Source organism: Electrophorus electricus, chromosome 1 (assembly GCF_013358815.1).
Source record: "Electrophorus electricus isolate fEleEle1 chromosome 1, fEleEle1.pri, whole genome shotgun sequence".
NCBI classification, from domain to species: Eukaryota; Metazoa; Chordata; class Actinopteri; order Gymnotiformes; family Gymnotidae; genus Electrophorus; species Electrophorus electricus.
The window spans coordinates 23575161-23593683 of NC_049535.1; the positions used below are offsets into that span (position 1 = coordinate 23575161).

General features: G+C 42.8%; 1 protein-coding gene across 12 annotated transcripts in view; it reads right to left on the reverse strand.

Annotated features, from left to right (window-relative positions):
• Positions 1-756: 756 nt before the first annotated feature.
• cacna1aa (calcium channel, voltage-dependent, P/Q type, alpha 1A subunit, a) overlaps positions 757-18523 on the reverse strand; it is an 86458-nt gene continuing 68691 nt past the window's right edge. For 5 of the 12 annotated variants that reach the window (XM_035531210.1, XM_035531193.1, XM_035531182.1 and 2 more), the window contains 8 exons: positions 18184-18287; positions 14736-14845; positions 13420-13555; positions 12125-12238; positions 9189-9230; positions 7889-8087; positions 7091-7347; positions 757-6413 (listed from right to left, as the gene is read on the reverse strand). In XM_035531210.1, the coding sequence (XP_035387103.1) occupies positions 5778-6413; positions 7091-7347; positions 7889-8087; positions 9189-9230; positions 12125-12238; positions 13420-13555; positions 14736-14845; positions 18184-18287 (1598 nt within the window). In that variant the 3' untranslated portion in view covers positions 757-5777. The remainder of the gene's footprint in view (positions 6414-7090; positions 7348-7888; positions 8088-9188; positions 9231-12124; positions 12239-13419; positions 13556-14735; positions 14846-18183; positions 18288-18523) is intronic. The other 7 variants (XM_035531202.1, XM_035531195.1, XM_035531187.1 and 4 more) reach the window with 5 other exon arrangements.

The following is an 18523-nucleotide window of genomic DNA, read 5'->3' on the forward strand; positions in this document are numbered from 1 at the left end:
GACGCCGGAATGTGTCAATCTGTAGTCGTACTCGGGCTCTGCACAACGGAGTCCAAACACAAAGACCTTGTCTAAAAATTGCGTTCAACCACAGGGAACCCACCCAAGTGCACTCATATACACACAGCGCACACGGTCATGGGATCACCAGCTAAGACAGAAGGGTACAACACGTAAATTCAGGGAATAAAAATAAAAACACGAACATGGAAATATGCAATGTGCTGAGAAGTTTCAACCTATCTCATGAGTAAGTTACTTACTGACGAATAACCATCACCACATGTCGATGTACTAAAACCACGTGGGGTGACAGGACATGTTCATAATTGCACAGCTTTTTGGAAATGAACCACTGGAATACGCCGAATGGAGAATGCAAGAAAATGTTTTCTTTGACGTTGGCCATAATCTGGTTCTCTAAAGTATTTTTTTCTTTAACAGAAAATACAATGAGCGCTGTTACAGAGAGACTTAAGAGACAGAAAGGGGATAGCGGAAGACAGAAGGAGGCAGGAATATGGGGACAAAAGTAGAGTGGCAGAGAAAGAGATAATCTGTGAACATAAAATTATCGCTTAATAAAAATATACCGTGTGAATGTACCTATACTGCGTCCTGACTCTGGCAGTATCTTAGTTTGCTGCTATCTTTAGACATGAGTGCTGTTGTATGCCACTCTGGAGAAGAGCATCTGCCAAATGCTAAAAATGTAGATGTTAAATGCAGGTAGATCCTGGGCCAACTCAACAACAGTGAGGTTTTCCACATCTTTTTTTATTTCTTTCTTTTTTTGACAGAAGTTATTCTGACTTGTCCTGAACATAGTGTAGAAGTGTCTCACTTTCAAGTTTGCAGAAAAAAAAAAAATAGAAACAAACCAACTGCAATTTGCACCAAAGTTGTTTGGCTCTTTAAATTTTTTTGGGTAATTTTTCAGTATCTTTTTGTTTTGTTTTTAAAAATAGAAGGAAAAGAAACATGTTGCTGTTAAAAACATTTATCTATATTTAGGTTTTTTGATAATACTAGTCTTTTTTAACTCCTGAAGATGAAGTTCCACGCTTTGGCATGCACATAGCACATGCAGTTCTGAAAGTAAATACTTTCTATATATTTTTTTTGTTCAGAAAACATTTTTTCTTTTTATGTTTCTGTATTTTCTTTTCTCATGGTGGGTCCTACATTGCTGGTTACCATTGTGTAGATATTTGTCTGACCAGGGTTTGAGGTTGTTAGTAGTGTGTTATGATGAGTGTGAGAAGGAAAATGGAAAATGGCCTATACTGGTGCTTTCCACACACACACACACACACACACACACACACGCACACGCACACGCGCACACCCGCACACACACACACACACACACACACACACGCATGGTGAATGGGTTGCATGCAAAAGCCAGGTATATATAGAAATATAATTGGCTCTTGCATGCAAAATACATAAATACAATAATTACGTTCACACAGTGAAGTTGTTGGCCTCTCTCTTGCCCATGGTCTCTCTCTCTTTCTCTCTTTCTCTCTCTCTCTCTCTCTCTCTCTCTCTCTCTCTCTCTCTCTCTCTCACACACACACACACACACTTTCTTGCTACAAATATTGGCTCCCACTTGCCTAGCTATCTTGCGCCTAGTGTATTGCATATAGAGGCCTTTATCTTTTGATTTAAGGTTGGCCAGTAATATAATCTCTACAAAATGTTTTAGAACATTCAAAACTGGACAGAGTTAATATAGACAGGTGGATCGATCTCTTGCTCGCTCTCTCTCTCTCTCTCTCTCTCTCTCTCTCTCTCTCTCTCTCTCTCTCACACACACACACACACACACAAACAAAGAAAACAGTTGTTAGGCAGATAGACTTCGGGTAGGTAAACAAAATAATGGAAGCAAAAAAATTCTGTGTTGGCTGAAGGCTCTGTTTCAAATGTAGAAACAAAGAATGAAAAGTGAATCATTCATGCCAGCTACATTTTACACAAACTAAAATCCTGATTTTCTGCCAAACACTTCAGGTTATATGCTGTCAATCACTGGCTTTGAATCAAATCATTTTGAAATGCAATCCTATCATAGACTTAAACATATGAGATAGATCAGAGGTTTAACTTGCATTTTGTTGTCATTCCAGGGCTTGTTTGGTAGGTTTTGAGCAGCCATTCTGTTAATGTTTCTCCTAGCCACATATGTTTCAACTAGCCTGAAGGTCTATCTACTTCCATCAACAATTAAAGAATTAGACACTAGAGATTTGAAAATTATGCACTCTGAGGGCAGTCTGCCAGCAGAGAACATCCTTTTAAAATTGTTTACACGTCTTACTGCTTCAGAAGGACATACGATAAAGTTCTGATTTTAAAAACATCATTCAAAGCAGAAATATGGTAATTTGAATTAATATAAATATAGATTATTGGTAGATTTCTATGTAACTGCAATTTGGTCTCTTCAACACAACTTTTTCATTATTTTGTATACTCCCGACAGATAGATAGGCAGACAGACAGACATATAGATAGATAGATTGATAGATAGATCAGTAGATAGATGTTGAATGCATGGTGAATAAGGCACTGAGCAACTAAGTCAGTGATACATTCCTAGACACCCAAATCTTTCAAGCTTTAAATGTCAAGAGGATTTAACTATACTAAACTAGCAAGGGGAGCCTTCATCCCTTTTTAATATCAAAAATCTAGTGTTAGCCATAGATTACACGTGATACTCACCCATGATTTGAAAATTCTATAACATAAATAGGTACTGTGTAAAAATAAATGCATGTTTTCTCACATACACTTGTCATTACATACAGGCATTATTCACTGTAAAACGTGACCATGAGTGATTATGCATGTTAGTACTGAATGCTACATATATAATGATTGCAATGTCCTTTGGGACAATACCATTTGGCAGTGAATCTGTGTGGACTAAAGTCTGATATCAGAATTTTGTTTGTTGCAAGTTAGAATAAAATGGTGATTATACTTGGGCCATAGGGACACAAAGATCAGTGGGACACAAGAGACAGAGATTTTGGCAGAAAAGGCCCGGTCATTGTTTTACCCATGCAATTTGATTGGCTGTGTTACATGTTCCTGTGCAGTTTGATTGGCTGTGTTACATGTCCTGAACACAGAATGGTGCACCATTGGTGACAGACATTTAAGTCTTACAACCCAGTGTACAGATCATTGACATAAACATGGAACAGAAAAAGAATGATAGAGTGCGAATCAGGACCACAGGCTAGTACTGTGTGGAGCACAGTGCCATCTATTGATCAGCTTGAGGTAGTGGAGCTCTGTTTCTTTCATCAGACTGCTCTAAATTGAATTGCCCCTACTGTTCCTATTAGAAAATTCACAGATGATCTAACTATAAAAAGAAACATCTATGGGATGAGCCTGAATGGTAAGTCACTGCTTTCCTTTCTAAGGAAAAGGGCATGAATGGTGCTCACACTGCCTTGAATAGTGCAGCAGTGGCAGTCCACAAAGAGTACTAATCTGTGTGTCTCTCATCTCAAACAGGTAGTTCTTTCTTGAGTCAATTATTAAATAAGATGTTCAAGGGCACAATAGCCATGAGAATATAATAAGGATCAATAACCATCAGCAACGTTTTTATGATCTTAATCATAAAAAATGTCATATTAATGTAGACTTGAGCTCATGGTAATTAAAATGATTAATTATGTACATTTGCATTGATTCACAATTGATATACATAAATTACTTAGCATACATTATAATTTCATTTTACATCTAGGAAAATAGCTTTTTTAATACCCAGGACAGTATACATCTCATTCTGAGGAATAAATTGGGGACATTGCTCCATATTAACTACCCATGTCATATGTGGGAAGTAGATAAGCTGGAGGCGAGGAGTGAGTCTACCATGGCCCCGAATGCATCACTGCCACAGAGCTCCACATACCACACAAACAGAAACACACCGAAAACAAACATGGCAATACAAAGATCACAGCTGATTAGAAACCAAAACTAGATACGAAATCAATTCATCATTGTCATCTTCATCATCATCATTATCGTCATTGTTCTGTAGGTATAAACGTCATCATTATTAACAAATCTAATAGAAAGATGATGGGGTTCTCGCTCTTCTCTCCTCCTCCACTCGCTTCTCACTCTATCACACCCTGGAAGACTGGAGTAAGGGGAAAGAGTCCACATATAGTGGCTATATGCATGGATTTGGCTGTGTGTGACTGTGAGAGTCTATGTGTGCTTATGAGTTGTACATGGATGCGAGGGTCTGTGTGCTTGTATGTTGGCCCTTTTGTGCAAGTGAGCGAAGTATTAATATAGTGTGGTATAATGTAAATAAAAAGCTTACAAAATGCTCTGTCCCTCCTTTAGCTTTAACATAATTGTGCTTCTGAGTTGTTAGCAATCTAGCAATCATTTTATGTTCTTGGTAGTGATACTGATCATTTGGCAAAGTATCTATTGTAAAATTGTTGTGGGAAGCTCTCCCAGATACTGTAGAATGAAGCTGAAAGGTTTAAAATGGCAAGCATTGGGCTCTTGCCCCCTTTGTACCATCCCTAAAAGAATGAGGGATGATTTCAGAGAAGAGTGAAAGAGAGGGAGGCCAGGATGGGAGAGAGAGAACTTCACAGACAGAAATGACATGACCAAGAAATCCCCCCCCCTCCCCAAATCTATTCAAAGTTTCTTTGTTCATTTTTTTCTTTTGTTATTGTTTCAATCATGCAGGATTTCCAAGGGATTTTTTAATTCTAGGAGTTCAAACAAAGCTGAGCAGTGCAACAGAAGAATCAAGCTCCAATGTTTCTGACAAGAAGTAGAATAAGAAGCCATAGTAGAAGAAAGAGTGGAGACCGTTTTGTTTGTTTGTTTTCCCTCCCCTCTTTGCGTTCATATTAATCTTCTCTCTCTTTAGTTGGGGCTTCCGTAGCAATGAGGGGTTGGGGTTCCCACAGGCAGTCAGGGTGTGCATGCCCCTGCCCGACCCCACCTTTTAGGCAAAACCCTCCCTCACACACACAAACACACTGACACACACACTGACACACACACACACACACACACACACACACACACACACACACACACACACACACACACGCACACTCACACAAGTGGCCAGTGGCCTCACCTTACCGAAATAATTATTAACAGTAAACATAGATGATAAAACTCATCGATATTGCCCAACATGTGGGTGGATTTTTGCAATAGACGGAGCTCCGGTCAAGTTGTGTAAAGCAAGTAGTGTTTCTCAACATTCAGAATGCGAGTATCTCCACTTCTGAGTTCTGGTCACTGTGACTGTGGTCACCTGTCACTTTGTCTGCTGAATAAATGCATGACATGTCCAGAAAAAGAGTGCACACTTTCTTCCTCTGTATTCAATTATTATACCAGTTCTTTTTTTTCTTATTCCAATATTGTGTGTCAGACCTACCCGCACCTCCTAAACACCCCTTGTCCTTCTGGTCACTTAAAGCAGTCCGCCCATCGGTAGGGAAGCACTAGGCAGCAGGGGAATAGAAAAGAGAACATAAATAACAGAAAGGAGAGAATCATGCCTTGAATTCCCCTGTGGCTTCTTAGCACCCTTTCTCCGTGCTTCCCTGGAGCATGCAGACTCGGGGCCGGGACTGCCTCTCTTCTGGTGTGACCTCCTCAGCGGCAGTGTCCCTTTGCAGCGGCTGCTGAAATGCTCTCTCCCTCGTTCCCTCCCTCATTCCCTCCCCTCTCCCTAGAGGCTAGCACCAGTCATCCTCATCAGTCTCACTGTAGGGTTCATGCAAGCCTTTTCTGGGCCCCCTGGGGTGTGGGGGCTTGTGGGGTCCAGGGTGGGGAGGGGCATGATGGTGTGGGGAGGGCGAGGATGAGCGGTAACCATTGGGCATGCGACGAGAGGGTGGCTGGGTCTGCTGGAGGGCTCCATGACGGGAAGTCCTGGGGGAGCGTGGGTGCGGAGAGCTGTGGGAGTGAGGGTTGCCCTGCGTCGGGCTCTGCTCATAGGCTGGTGGCGCATGACGCTCAAACCCGTAGTCCCGGTCATCGTAGAAGCCATCACCCACTGCGCCCTCAGCAGGGCCCGGGCCCCAGCGGGAGTGTCGGGTGGAGCGGGGCGAATCATGATGGGAAGGGGGCGGGTGGTGGTGGGGCAGTACAGGGGGCTCGGGGCCGGGCGGAGAGAAGCGGCGAGGGGTGGGGGTAGGGAGACGGCTGGGCGGCCCCGGTGGGGGAGTGCCAACCGGCTTACGGACCACGGGTGAATAGGTGACGTGGGGTCGGGGGGTGGAGGGGGTCTGGGGTAGCTGGCGTCGGCCTCGGCGAGGCGTGCTGGTCCCGGATGTCGAGGGGACGGGGCTGCCACTCACCGAACTACTACCCTACATGAAAATGGAACAAGGCAAATAAAAAAAGAACAACAAAATTATCCACAAAACGAGAGAGAGAGGGGAAGAGAGAAAGAGAGAAGGAGAGAAATAGAGGACACCGACACAACAACAGTAAAGGGGGGAAAGTGTAGTTGTGAAAGAGTGGGAGGGAGAAGAGTGTGAAAGAGAGAGAAAAGAGTAAAGAAACATCGAGAAGTGAGAGAACGGTGTAACCAACGAAAATGATGAGATAAACGACCCAGCGGTGAGAAGCAACACGCGACAGAGAGAGGACACAGAAAAAAGAAACACATACAGGAGAAAACAAAATGAAGAGGAGTTGATTACCATTGGAAGGGTGAAAAACCCAGCTTAAAGTCATTAGTCAACTCTCTCACACACAAACAGGTTTGTGAACACTTTGTGTCAGATTCATTAGCATCACCTGCTATGCAATGTTCTACTTGCAGGCTCTGCTGGCCTGGTTTAACACAGTAGTCCTCCAATGAACACACATGCGTGCACACACACACATGTTCCAGTGGCAAAAGAAAAGCATTGCAGTGAAAAGGAAGCTGGAAAATCCATCAATGTTAATGGATTCCCTTTGAGAGTGAGATGAGCACACAAGAGTGTGTGTGTGTGTGTATGTGTGTTTGTGTACACATGCAAATTCGTTCATCACCCACCTGCCGGTGCGCAAGGCACTCACGGCCCTCGCTGGGCGAACGGGACCAGCGGTGGTCCCTGTCCCGTGTGGGACGGTGCACGTGCTCACCCCGGTCCCGCTCGCGCTCCGGCGTGTAGTGTTCCTTGTCCATTGAGCCGTGGTGGCGGCGGTGATGGTGGTGGTGGCGGCGGTCCCTGGCCCGGCCCCGGTCCCGCTCCTTCTCCTTGGGAGGCAGCTCGCCTGACTGCGTGGTGGTGCTCAGGTCCGTACCTAAACCTGCCATGCCAGTAGGAGAGATATCACTGTGGGGAGGGGGGCTGACTCTATCATCTCTACTGAAATTACTATGTCTAAATAAACGGAGAGGTGATCTTCATAACTGGTGCAAACTCCAGATGTCACCTATAGGGATCTGCAGTCCTTCTCCTGTAGTGCTACTTTTCTGCAGAGTTTAGTACTAACCCAAAAGCATACCTGCGTCAGGGTTTCACTAGCTCTTTTATAGGCTGAATCAGCTACGCGAGGCATGGTTATGGGTTAACTCTGCAAGGAGTATGCTCTCAAGGAAAACTGATCTACACTAACACTACTCACTATCATCATCATTGTCATCATCATCATCATCACCAGCACCACCATCATCACCATTATCACTGTTCCTTGCTCTGACACAATATGACTACTACTACTATTAATAGTATGCTTTATGTCATAAATTAAATGCCAATTATAATGAAGAAAACAAAATGAAAACATGAAACAAAATGTATCCATCATCACTAATTCGCATCCCCCTGGCTCCTCCCTTGGCTCTGACCTGTGTCTGCATCAGTATAGCGGCTGAGCGACCTCTCAGAAGCACGGTGGCTGCGTTCCCGCCGCCGGTGCCCATGCCTCTGTCCTTCCTCCGGGATCACCCGCTCCATGGCATAGTCCTCGGCCCGCACCACCCGGCCCAGACGCCCGTGGCCCAGTGAGGAGGCCGAGCGCTTCATCGGGCTGTTGTCCGAGATGGTCTGCCAGTGCCACACACACAGGGAGGGAGGGCACAGGAGAAACAATGAAGGAAGAGAGAGGGGTTTCCGTATGATTACAGAGCGATGGACCAAGGGGACCTGAGAGGTAGGTTTAAGTCCTGTAGTGTCCTCCTGTTTAAGACGAAAGCATGTTTGTGTGTGTGTGTGCGTGTGTGTGTATATATGTGTGTGTGCATGCAAGGCTGTCTGCACATCAGTGGGTTCGTTTGTGCTTTATTTGGCCTGAACACACACACACACACACACACACACACGCACGCACAAATACACACAACATGCATGCATGCACGCACGCACGCACTCATACGTGTCCTCGTGCATGCCCTGCCAATCCCAGTGGCTCCAGAAGACACATCCAACATGCAACCAGCCCAGAGGAGGTAAGAGAGAAAAGAGACGGGGTGAGAGAGAGCGGGAACGTGGGTGGCAGGGCAGGAGCGTGCCGAGCCTCATGCCTCACATGCATCTCCGACTCCACCTGTAGGGAAACCATCCACCCGATGACCTCTCGGTGACCTCCAGCACCCCCCTTTCCAGCCCACTGCAGAGGAATGTGCACTCCACCCTGGCACACCTTGGCCTGCAGAACCCTCCCTGCTGCCTGCTGGGCACGACAAGCAGGAGGGCGGAGCAGGTGGCTCTGGGACTGCAGCCCTGTCATTTATCAGCCTTGGTGTGTTGGAGCCAAGCAACCAATCAGTGTGGACCACAGCTCCGTGCACATGTCTATGTATGTGAATTTACCCTCCCATGACACACCCACACATGGATGTTGGCAAGCACGTGCATGCACATGCATGGGTAAGCCATGAGAGTACAATAGACTGGTAAAAAGGATAGACAGACAGAAAGGTAAAGACAGATGGACAGACAAAAAGACAGGCCAGTTGCTATATTCACATACATATAGAGAAGAGGGCTGCAGACCAGGATGGCAGACAGAGAGATGACAAACTTTTAATGGTTAAAAGTAAAGCTATGCTTTAAGAAAAGGAAGGCGCCTTTTAGGGAGCAGTAGCCTTAGAGATCTAAACAGGAAGGCTTGAGGGAGTGACAGCCAGATGGAAATAAAGAACATACACCGAGGTTATTCCCCCGATGTCTTCCTCTCCTCCTTGGCTGCTACTCAGGCGCAAGCACAGAGAAGCAAATCAGCAGCACGCAGATGGTACAAAACATACGCACATGCACACACACACACACACACACGCACACACACACACACACACACACACACACACACAAGTATGGCCAACAGAGGACAGAGAGATGTGTGATTGTAGTAGAGAGAAGAGTGAGTGATCACATTCAAAGAAGGAAAGAAGGGAGAGTGCAGGCCAGGTGAAGGAAACAGAGAGAGAACGAAGGGAAGGCCAAAAAGACAAAGGGAGTGAAAGGGGGAGAGGGCAAACAAAAAGAAAGAGACAGAGAGAGAGAGAGAGACAGAGAGAAAGAAAGAGAGAGAGAGAGAACCTAGTTAGAAACAGAAGCAGCAGGGAGTGACACTTACCACAGTAACACACACACACTGAAAGCCAAAGGCAGTGTTAGAAACACCACTGGAAACACCATCAATGCCACACCACGGTACACCACAAAACATGGAGTGTGGTACACAGATCACAGGATGGAGAGAATACTTAACATATGCTGCGGACAAATACAGTAAGCACAGGACCACAGCAATCACACCCTATTCTACATTTACATGTGAAACACATAAAATGTTTCACAAGTACTGCAAAACATCAAAATATTGTACACAAAGGCTAAGGTAATTGACAACATCACATGCACATACACACACACACACGAAAATACACACAAACACATGAAAACACACACACATACACACAAACCTCGGTGCACATTAACCTAACCAGTATTTGTTTCAACCTGGATGTAAATTATTACTCCTTATCAGGTTACAAAATATAATATATTCAGGATTAAAGTGATTGTTAAAATAACCAAAAAATACACTTGAGAACTGTTACTGGACAAAAAACTTAACAGTATAATTTAAAGTATGAATATATGCACTGTAGTTCACAAGGTTCCTAGAGATCTAGAGAGACAGGACTGCTATACACATGTCAGAACAATCTAAGCAGGTTAAGAGAGTTCCCGGCTGAAACAAACCCATATAAAGAGAAAATCATTTACACTGTAAACTGGGCATAGAAGATACACAGGACACACAAGAAGACATTAAGAAGAGGGAGGGATTAATTGGAAAAGAAAATTTCAAGTTAGAGAAAAAGAGCAATAAGTGAAAAATAAAAGAACCAGGCATTCTGCATATGTGTGTATGTGTGTGGTGTGAGTGTGTTACCACGGCAGTCACTGGAGCACAAGGCGCTAACGGAGATGGTGTGATATGAAATGGGGGAGGGATTCTTCTCAGGCTACCCAGGGGCAGGCACAGAGCAAAGAGTAGCATGCAGAGAGGGACATGTCTAATCCCTGATCTACTCTATTACCTGCATCAAATATGCACTTTAAAGTTATGAACCTATAAAGTCATATATTGTGTGTTCTAAATATATCTATAGGATTTTAGTGTTTGAAGACACAAATGTATTCTTAAATACATCTTTTCAAACACATTTGTTTTCATAGTTTTAAGTACTTAAAATGGATATTTACCCTTGTTTTTGTAATTTTTAATTTTTTATGGGAAGGAGTTCCACAGGGTTTCGTGCTTCGGCCAATTTAATTTTCTATAAGTTTCAATTCATATTGCTCTAAAGGGGCATATATTAAACATTCATTTCAAAATAATATAATATTTTTGCAAGATTTTATGGTATTTCTCACTGCTTGATTTAGGAGTTAAAGGTGGCACAAAAATGACCACCTATACTTTCACAGGGTACAATTTCAGGATTAAAAACTGTTTTTAGAAAATCTAATATACGTCTAATGTAGGGACACAACAGTTGGGCTATTAATTCCATTTCAATGAAAGACCTGGCAAAGAACACAACACCTGTATGTTGTATAATTTATCAAACATTAATATACTGCTTTTCACTTGATTGAATGTGAGTAGAGATCAATTTCTTGCATGTCTAATAAACCTTAGTTTTCGCAGTTTAGCTTTCACAGATTTGATTATTTGCGAAGATGTGTAGATTACAAATTGAAAAGAAAACTAAAAATAGTTTAGTAACTCCTAAATTCATAGAATATATGTATTATAAAATGTATAATTTAATACCATATATAAATACACAAATTTATTATAAAAAGTTACATTTTGTAAAAATTTTCAGTCTGCTAAAGAAGTGTTGACAATGGATTCTGGAGTCTCCACACTTTGCGTTAAATATGGTCAACAGGATTAAGAGTTAATGTTTGTGTTAAGGCCCTACAGATATTTGTGTTTTTTTCACTTCCACAGGGGACCTGTGCAGCTTCACTTCATATGAAAACAGTTCTAACTCAAACTGACTCCTGTAACTAAGGAAGTTGCTTTTATAACTAAGGAGTCAAACAGCCCATGGTCTAAGAATGCACGTAGCTGGAGTTCATTGGTTAAGCTACTAGCTGTCAAAGTTAAATTTAAAAAATGGTTTAAAGCATTTTATTTGAGCAAGTGCATTACAATACCTTCTTAATTAACATTATAATACTTTAATGTTTGATAACCTAACCTAAAGACATGATAAAGATAAATTGTCTTCATACTTGGAGTTTTACATGATCATTCTTTGAACTGAAAAATTATGCCCTGTGGAAGACTGTGAGAGGTCATTTTTGATCTACTTCATCATAATGTTTCTAACTTTGCCACCTCAGTCTTATTCAGTTCAGTGATACGTCCAAAAAAGTTTTCATTATTTTTGATTTCCTTCTAATGTTGAACTGCACACGCTGGTCACACAGGCAACAATGGAAAACGATTTGCCACCGGGGAGAAGAGGAGCGATACACACAGTGGGAGACAAAGAGGGAGGGAAGAGGAAAAGGGAGACACACTAAAAAAAATGTGAGAGGATGAAAGTGCTCACTTGGTTGTCTGCCGGGAGTCGAGGCATGGAAACAGCCCTGCCGTGGCCTTCCATTGGCAGGAAGGGCTCGGTGTCTGAGAACCCGTCCCGCCCCATCTCTCGCATCTCTACCGTCTGCAGAAACAGAGGGAGAGGACGCGTGACTGCCCAGGGACAGCAGGCCTGGGCTCGAGGCCAGGAGACAGGCCTGAACCGCGCAGACATAAGGAGACCTTTCTGAAGAGATGCATACGTGGCAAAACAGTCCTGGCTCAGCCTCTGCTCTTACACTTGCAGTGTGCGCCGGCCAAGAATGGCCTTCTGATTGATGCAGACACAGTGTTCTTGTTTGGTCTGATATACAGAAAGGTCAGATTATAGGAGGTTGAGGTTCATATGGAGAGGGCAGTGCGAGATATTGTTAGTGGTACAACCACCAACAAGCATACACTCATTGTTTCCCTCTCTCACAAGCACACATGCAAACGCACACACAAGAAGACAAGCTTGGTGCCACTGTCAAAAACATGTCATAAAGCTAGCAGAGCTGGTCAGGAGTGTTTTTCTGTCCGACCCTTCCAGGTCCAGAGGGGTTCAAATGTCCCTCCTGGACAGCCGAGCATGGATGAGCGTATGTGATGGGATGAATTTCACTGCCAGGGGAAGAACACAAAGAGACTGGAAGAAAAAGAAAAAAACAGCTACACTGAGAGGCATCATGAGAGAGAGAGGAGCTTGGTGGATGATAATAGTGGAGAATGATCTATGGAGTCCTGTTCTCAGGACCCAAAAAAAAAAGTTTCCAGATCTAGTTACCATCTCCAAAATGCACCCAGACAGAGCGTAGGCAGCCTGGTCCACTAGGGCTATGGATACAGAGCACTGACAAATACACACCATGACGTTCACCAGCCATCATTCCAACACCAGGCCCACCAGAATGACTCTGTTAGTAAACAGTGCTGGAAGCTGTAAACACTCTCCAAATCTTTTTGCAATGAACTAAATCTTCAGTGTTCAGGTATATGGAGTGGCACGACACTAGAAAGTGACAGAGAAGGCTGTGAAAAACCTGCCACTGAGTGTATGTTAAGGTTCTCAGATGATTAGGACAGCAATGTGTCCATGAAAATCATGTAAGACTCATTCTTCCTGTGTCAAGCTGTGCCCTGGAAATATCCCTGCAGGTATTAATCAGACACATGCTAACCTGTATTTCAGCGAGTGAAGGAAGCTAGTCAGCCAAATGCAAACATAGGAGTGTGTGTGTTGAATGCGGGTCCTGGGTGTGAGTGAACATGTCTGAATCCTGGTACCTGGGAGTTGGGCCGGCTCATGCTGCTCTCCTCTGGGGGGAGGCCATCTGGGCTCCAGCTGCCTGCTTTTTGGGACATCTCCTGTGCTCTCGCTGTCACCCACGAGTGGCTTTCTGGGATGCCTCCATCCACCGCGCTAAGACATATATATGCAGTCAACATAAGGATCCAACATAAAGTTTCACTGTTTGTTTTAAGGCCCTGAAAGGACTGGTGCCTTTTATATTGCAGATATGGTTATTCTATATAATGCCCCTAGATCATTAAGGTCCTCCTCCCAAGCTTTCCTTGAGCCTGACTAACATGGAAAGGTGACTGTGTTTTGGCAATTGCACGCAGTAGCAAGGTTATGGAAGAGTGTACCACATGATCAAACATTAAATCTAAGTCTAGAACATATTTTATTTGGGAACAGATAAATATATCATGCATGTTGTGATATGCAACCCTTTATGCAGTGAAGAGCGGAAGTAATGAGAAAAATCCATTGCATACTCAATTACTCCCTGTACAGCACTTTGGTGGTACATTGTTTTAAACATGCTTTATAAATAAAATGTACTTACGTGTTTATCTCACAATTTATGATCATTTATGATCATTTATGATCAATTTATGATTAGTACCTAAATGTGTTATTAGCACTGAATTGTCAATTAAGCATAGTTCCTTTTCATAAGTTACAAACTAATCAATATCCTTTAACAGTGTTTTTCTGACTTCAGACAGCTCTCCTAACACCTGAAATAGGTACAAGGGTTTCTGGATTGCTTTCTTCAGGTGTGTTGGAAGCTGAGCAAATATGTGGAACATTGACGGTCTGGGGACCTGAAGGACTGGATTAGCCTTCTCTACAAGCCCCCACAGGTTTACAGACATTCTGGGAGTGCTTCATTTTCTGTTCAATTAGGAAGAAGAGCAGCATTATGATGTCATGATGTTACTGAGCCTCAACCTGTCTCAGCTGCCATGGCTACTCCCACCACCCCCTGATGTCCCCTGCTGTAGCCCACCACACCTCTACCCCAGCCAACTACTTCTCCGTTGTCCTTGATGGACGTTCTCATGTGGGATGGGTTTCGGACACACGCACACCAGCAGGACCAGACTGGGACTTCTAGAAAACCGGACTAGACATGAATTACTTATTTTCTCATTTTTAAAATGTATTTATTTATTTATTTATTCTCTTTCACTACTTATTCTGCTCCTTATTGTTTATAAATAAATTTGACTTTGACAATCAAATCTGCTCATTCAACTGCAAAGACAGATAGAGAGAAAAGCGCATAGAGAACCTTTGCATGCCTACTTACAGTGAGTTGGCAGGGTCTTGTTGTGAATCAGGAAGGCCACTGAGTCCGTGCCCACCATCCTGGTTTGGAGAGGGTGGCTCCAGGCGCTGAAACATTAATGGCGTTCGATTCTGTGTAAGATACAACATGGCCTACAGCTGGTATCAGGCAAGCTGATGGGAAAATGGGGGTGGGAAGGAGGTAGTGGATACAAAGCATCCCAGATGTAAAATGGAAGGGGACTCCATCGGCAATAGGAGACAGTCAGACCAATCAGCCAGGAAGCATTCTGGGTTTTGCAGTCTGGTGGGGCAATGGGTTGATCCTCTGAGCTGAGCTGTCAGGAAGCTGCCAATGGTACCATGCTGAGAATTCATTTACATTTTGGTCTTTTCAGTAAATGAATGGACCTGGCAACCAGTTGGGTGCTAAAATGAGACACTGTTAATATTTTCCAGTCATTTCTAATCTGTGTAATTGCTCTAACTGCATGACAATTATGTTGTATTAAATTCAGAAAGAGTCTAAAAGCATTGGTGTATACAAGCCTTAAATATACAAATTTGTAACCTCATTTGTAAAACCAGATTGATTTATGAAAACAGGAGAAAGTCTGGAACACCCTGTTTTGTTCCATATAAAACATACTCAAAGAAGAAATTTAAAATTGTCACCCAACATGAGCAACCAACTCAAAAATATAAAATATATGACTCAAAAGAGCAGCTAACTGGTTTCACACAAACTAAATAAGCCCTTTAGAAAATGCATGACCAGATATAAACATAAGATGTTACTAATTAGCAAATGAGTACAAGCAGGCAAAACATACCATAAGAAACTTCAAGTCTCACAAATACACAGAATTGTTGATTGGGATTTGGAAAAGGTGCTGAATAATTAGAGGTTAGGAGGAGAAGGGGTTCAAATAGGCTACTGTTTCATTTTCATTAGGAAGAAAATATCCATGGGTAGGGCAGGAAAGCTAGAAATTATTGGGTGAAGAGTTTGTAGGTATGTACCAAACAATTCTATGCCATCCACTTAAAAACATCAAGAGTTGGGCTGAGATGAGATGAGAAGTCCCAACACTTGAGCAAGTCACCCATGCCTCATGATATACAATTACCTTTTGCTGTTCATTTGATGAACCTAGAATAACATCTACTGATGAAGAGAATTGTTGAAGCCATGGATGCCTGATGCTTTTAAGTGAATGTATATTTGCGGATCACATAGGAGAGCAACTGTACAGAGGTAAGGCCCATGTTGCATTGAATGGTAACATTAATGCAAAGTTTACCACTAATACATCTTTTGTGAACCCCTTAATTACTTAACATGGCCGTAAAGACACATACTAATCTAGGACATCTCGATGCAAAATTATTGCGCAATATTACCACCATAGAGAACGCTGTGCATGGGGCTCCCACTATGGAATGCTGTGCATGGGGTGCCTAGGATTGAGGCAAAGGAGGAGTACAGCAGGCATGAACCATGAAGAGAGCAGTGCAAAATGGAAACATTTGTTTGGGCAAGTCCTAAATTCCCAACACAGTCTCACCATAATCCATAGAAAGTCCAAAAACCAACTGGGGTTGGAAATGCTTTTAGTGGTTATATAAAGTCCTGCTTGTGATAATTCCTATATTCTTTGTAAGAGTGGGTTTCATGGCCTGCTTGCAAAAATACTTAAAAGTAGTAATGCTTATTTCTCATAAGGTAATTGTTATACTGTTCGTCTTTCAGATGCAATTGTTCAATGCTAGTAATAAAGTGTTTCATTTGGGAACATATGTAAAAAAAATATATATATATTTTTTAATTTAAGGTGTATAGGTAAATTACAATACCCAATATAAGACAGAAAAAAACATGAAGTTGGCACGTGTTCTGCCAGCATTAAATAATCTTCCTGACGTTTGTTTGTGATGTGTTGTGATGGTTCCTGTTCTGCACTAGTATGATGATTGTGGAAGGTTCAGCTTTATGAGCAAGAGAGTATTAAAAACACATGCTAGACTCAACTACCTGAATAGAACATTCTTCTCACCCCATATACATTTCAATAATCCTCCTGAAATGACAAAGTTCCTTGTGAACAGGCTTAAATCAGTTGGTCATTTCATTTGTCCACTTTATAGGTCATCTTTAGAATTTTACTGGGTGGATAATCTTCCAAACAGTGCTGGAAGAGCCTCTATTGTTTAACCTGTAGATGCAATTTCAGCCAAACACATTGGTACACACACTACCTGACTGCACTCCTTTCTCCTGTTCATCTTTGTTTGGCAACCCACAAATCTAGGAAATCCACCCAGAGGGAAAAAATAGCAAACCTTGGTATCAAAGTACTAACAAAAATAAGATAAAATCTCAGGAAGAACATCTGTCCCACATATTAACACAAGATCCAGGGAGCAAAAGGAGGCTCTAGGAAGACTCCAGGAGCCCAAAAGCACTGCACCAGTTAAACGAAGGAGAAAATATAACTTTCACAGTTACAGCATGGTGAAGAGGAAAAACCCAGTACATCAGAGCATTAGATATGGATGCCAAATATCAGGAACATCTGGCCATACAGAAGTCACTCAGGTGCTTGTTCAGTCCCTTGTCATCTTGAGTTTGGACTACTACAACTCACTCCTGACAGGCCTTCCCCTCTGTGCAATCACACCCCAGCAACTTATGCATTAAATTTAAAACACTGATACTCACTTACAAAGCCATAACTGGACCAGCATCCACATATCTATACGCTCTAATCCAATCCCATTCAGCACCACATGGCCTTCGAGCCTCTAGTAATGCTCTATTTGAACCACCATCGCTCAAAACACAAAGGAGACCTTCATCAAGACTCTCCTCTGTCTTGGTACCCGGGTAGTGGAATGAACTTCCACTTGCTGCCGTTGACAGTTAAGTCACTGGCAGTCTTCTAACGAAGACCTAAGATTCACCACTTCACTGAGTCACTAAGCATATAACATGCACTATAAAAAATATTTTACTGTCTTCTTTTTCACTCTAGCCAGGGCTTTAGCTTGACTACAAAGCACTCCTGCTATTCACACTGGACAAGGGTGTCTGCCAAATGCTGTAAATGTAAATGTTTAAAGACTACAGTAATATGACAAGGAGAGAATACCCAACAGCCTAAATGATGATAGAGTCTCAGGGGTCTAACATGGACTAACACTACAGGGTGGTTTAAAAAACAAAACATAATCTGGGTTGTCATAAACATCTTAGTCACAGCTTCCCAAATACAAACAATCATCTCAGTACCATAAACAAAATGCTAACTTTCTTTGCCTAGGTGCTTGTTGTACCTCGAGAATAAATGACACTCACTTAGAAACCCAGAAGAGAGCCACAATGCTGAAAGCTGAGTATGAGTTAGGCCTAAGCAGCGGGAACGGTAAAGTGAGTAACAGAGAGAACGCTAGTGTCAATCAAACAGTACCTGCTCATCTCTGAGAGCCTCCATCCGCTTGATCTTGCTTTGCCTGTAGTACTCCATGATCATCATGGCAGCATAGATCTTGCCCACTGTCAGGTCTGTCGCTGCTGAGAGAGGGAAAAGTTACCCTGCGCGATTAGACACGGTGAGATGGACCCTGAGCGAAGGGGGGTAGGGGGGACATTCATGCACACAAAAGACACAAACACAACTCGCTTTTTTCTCTCTCTCCCTGTCATACACACACATACACACACACACACACACACACACACACACACACACGTATACATTCACACACACAGTATACATGTACACAGAGCCAATAGTCTTTTCACAGGCA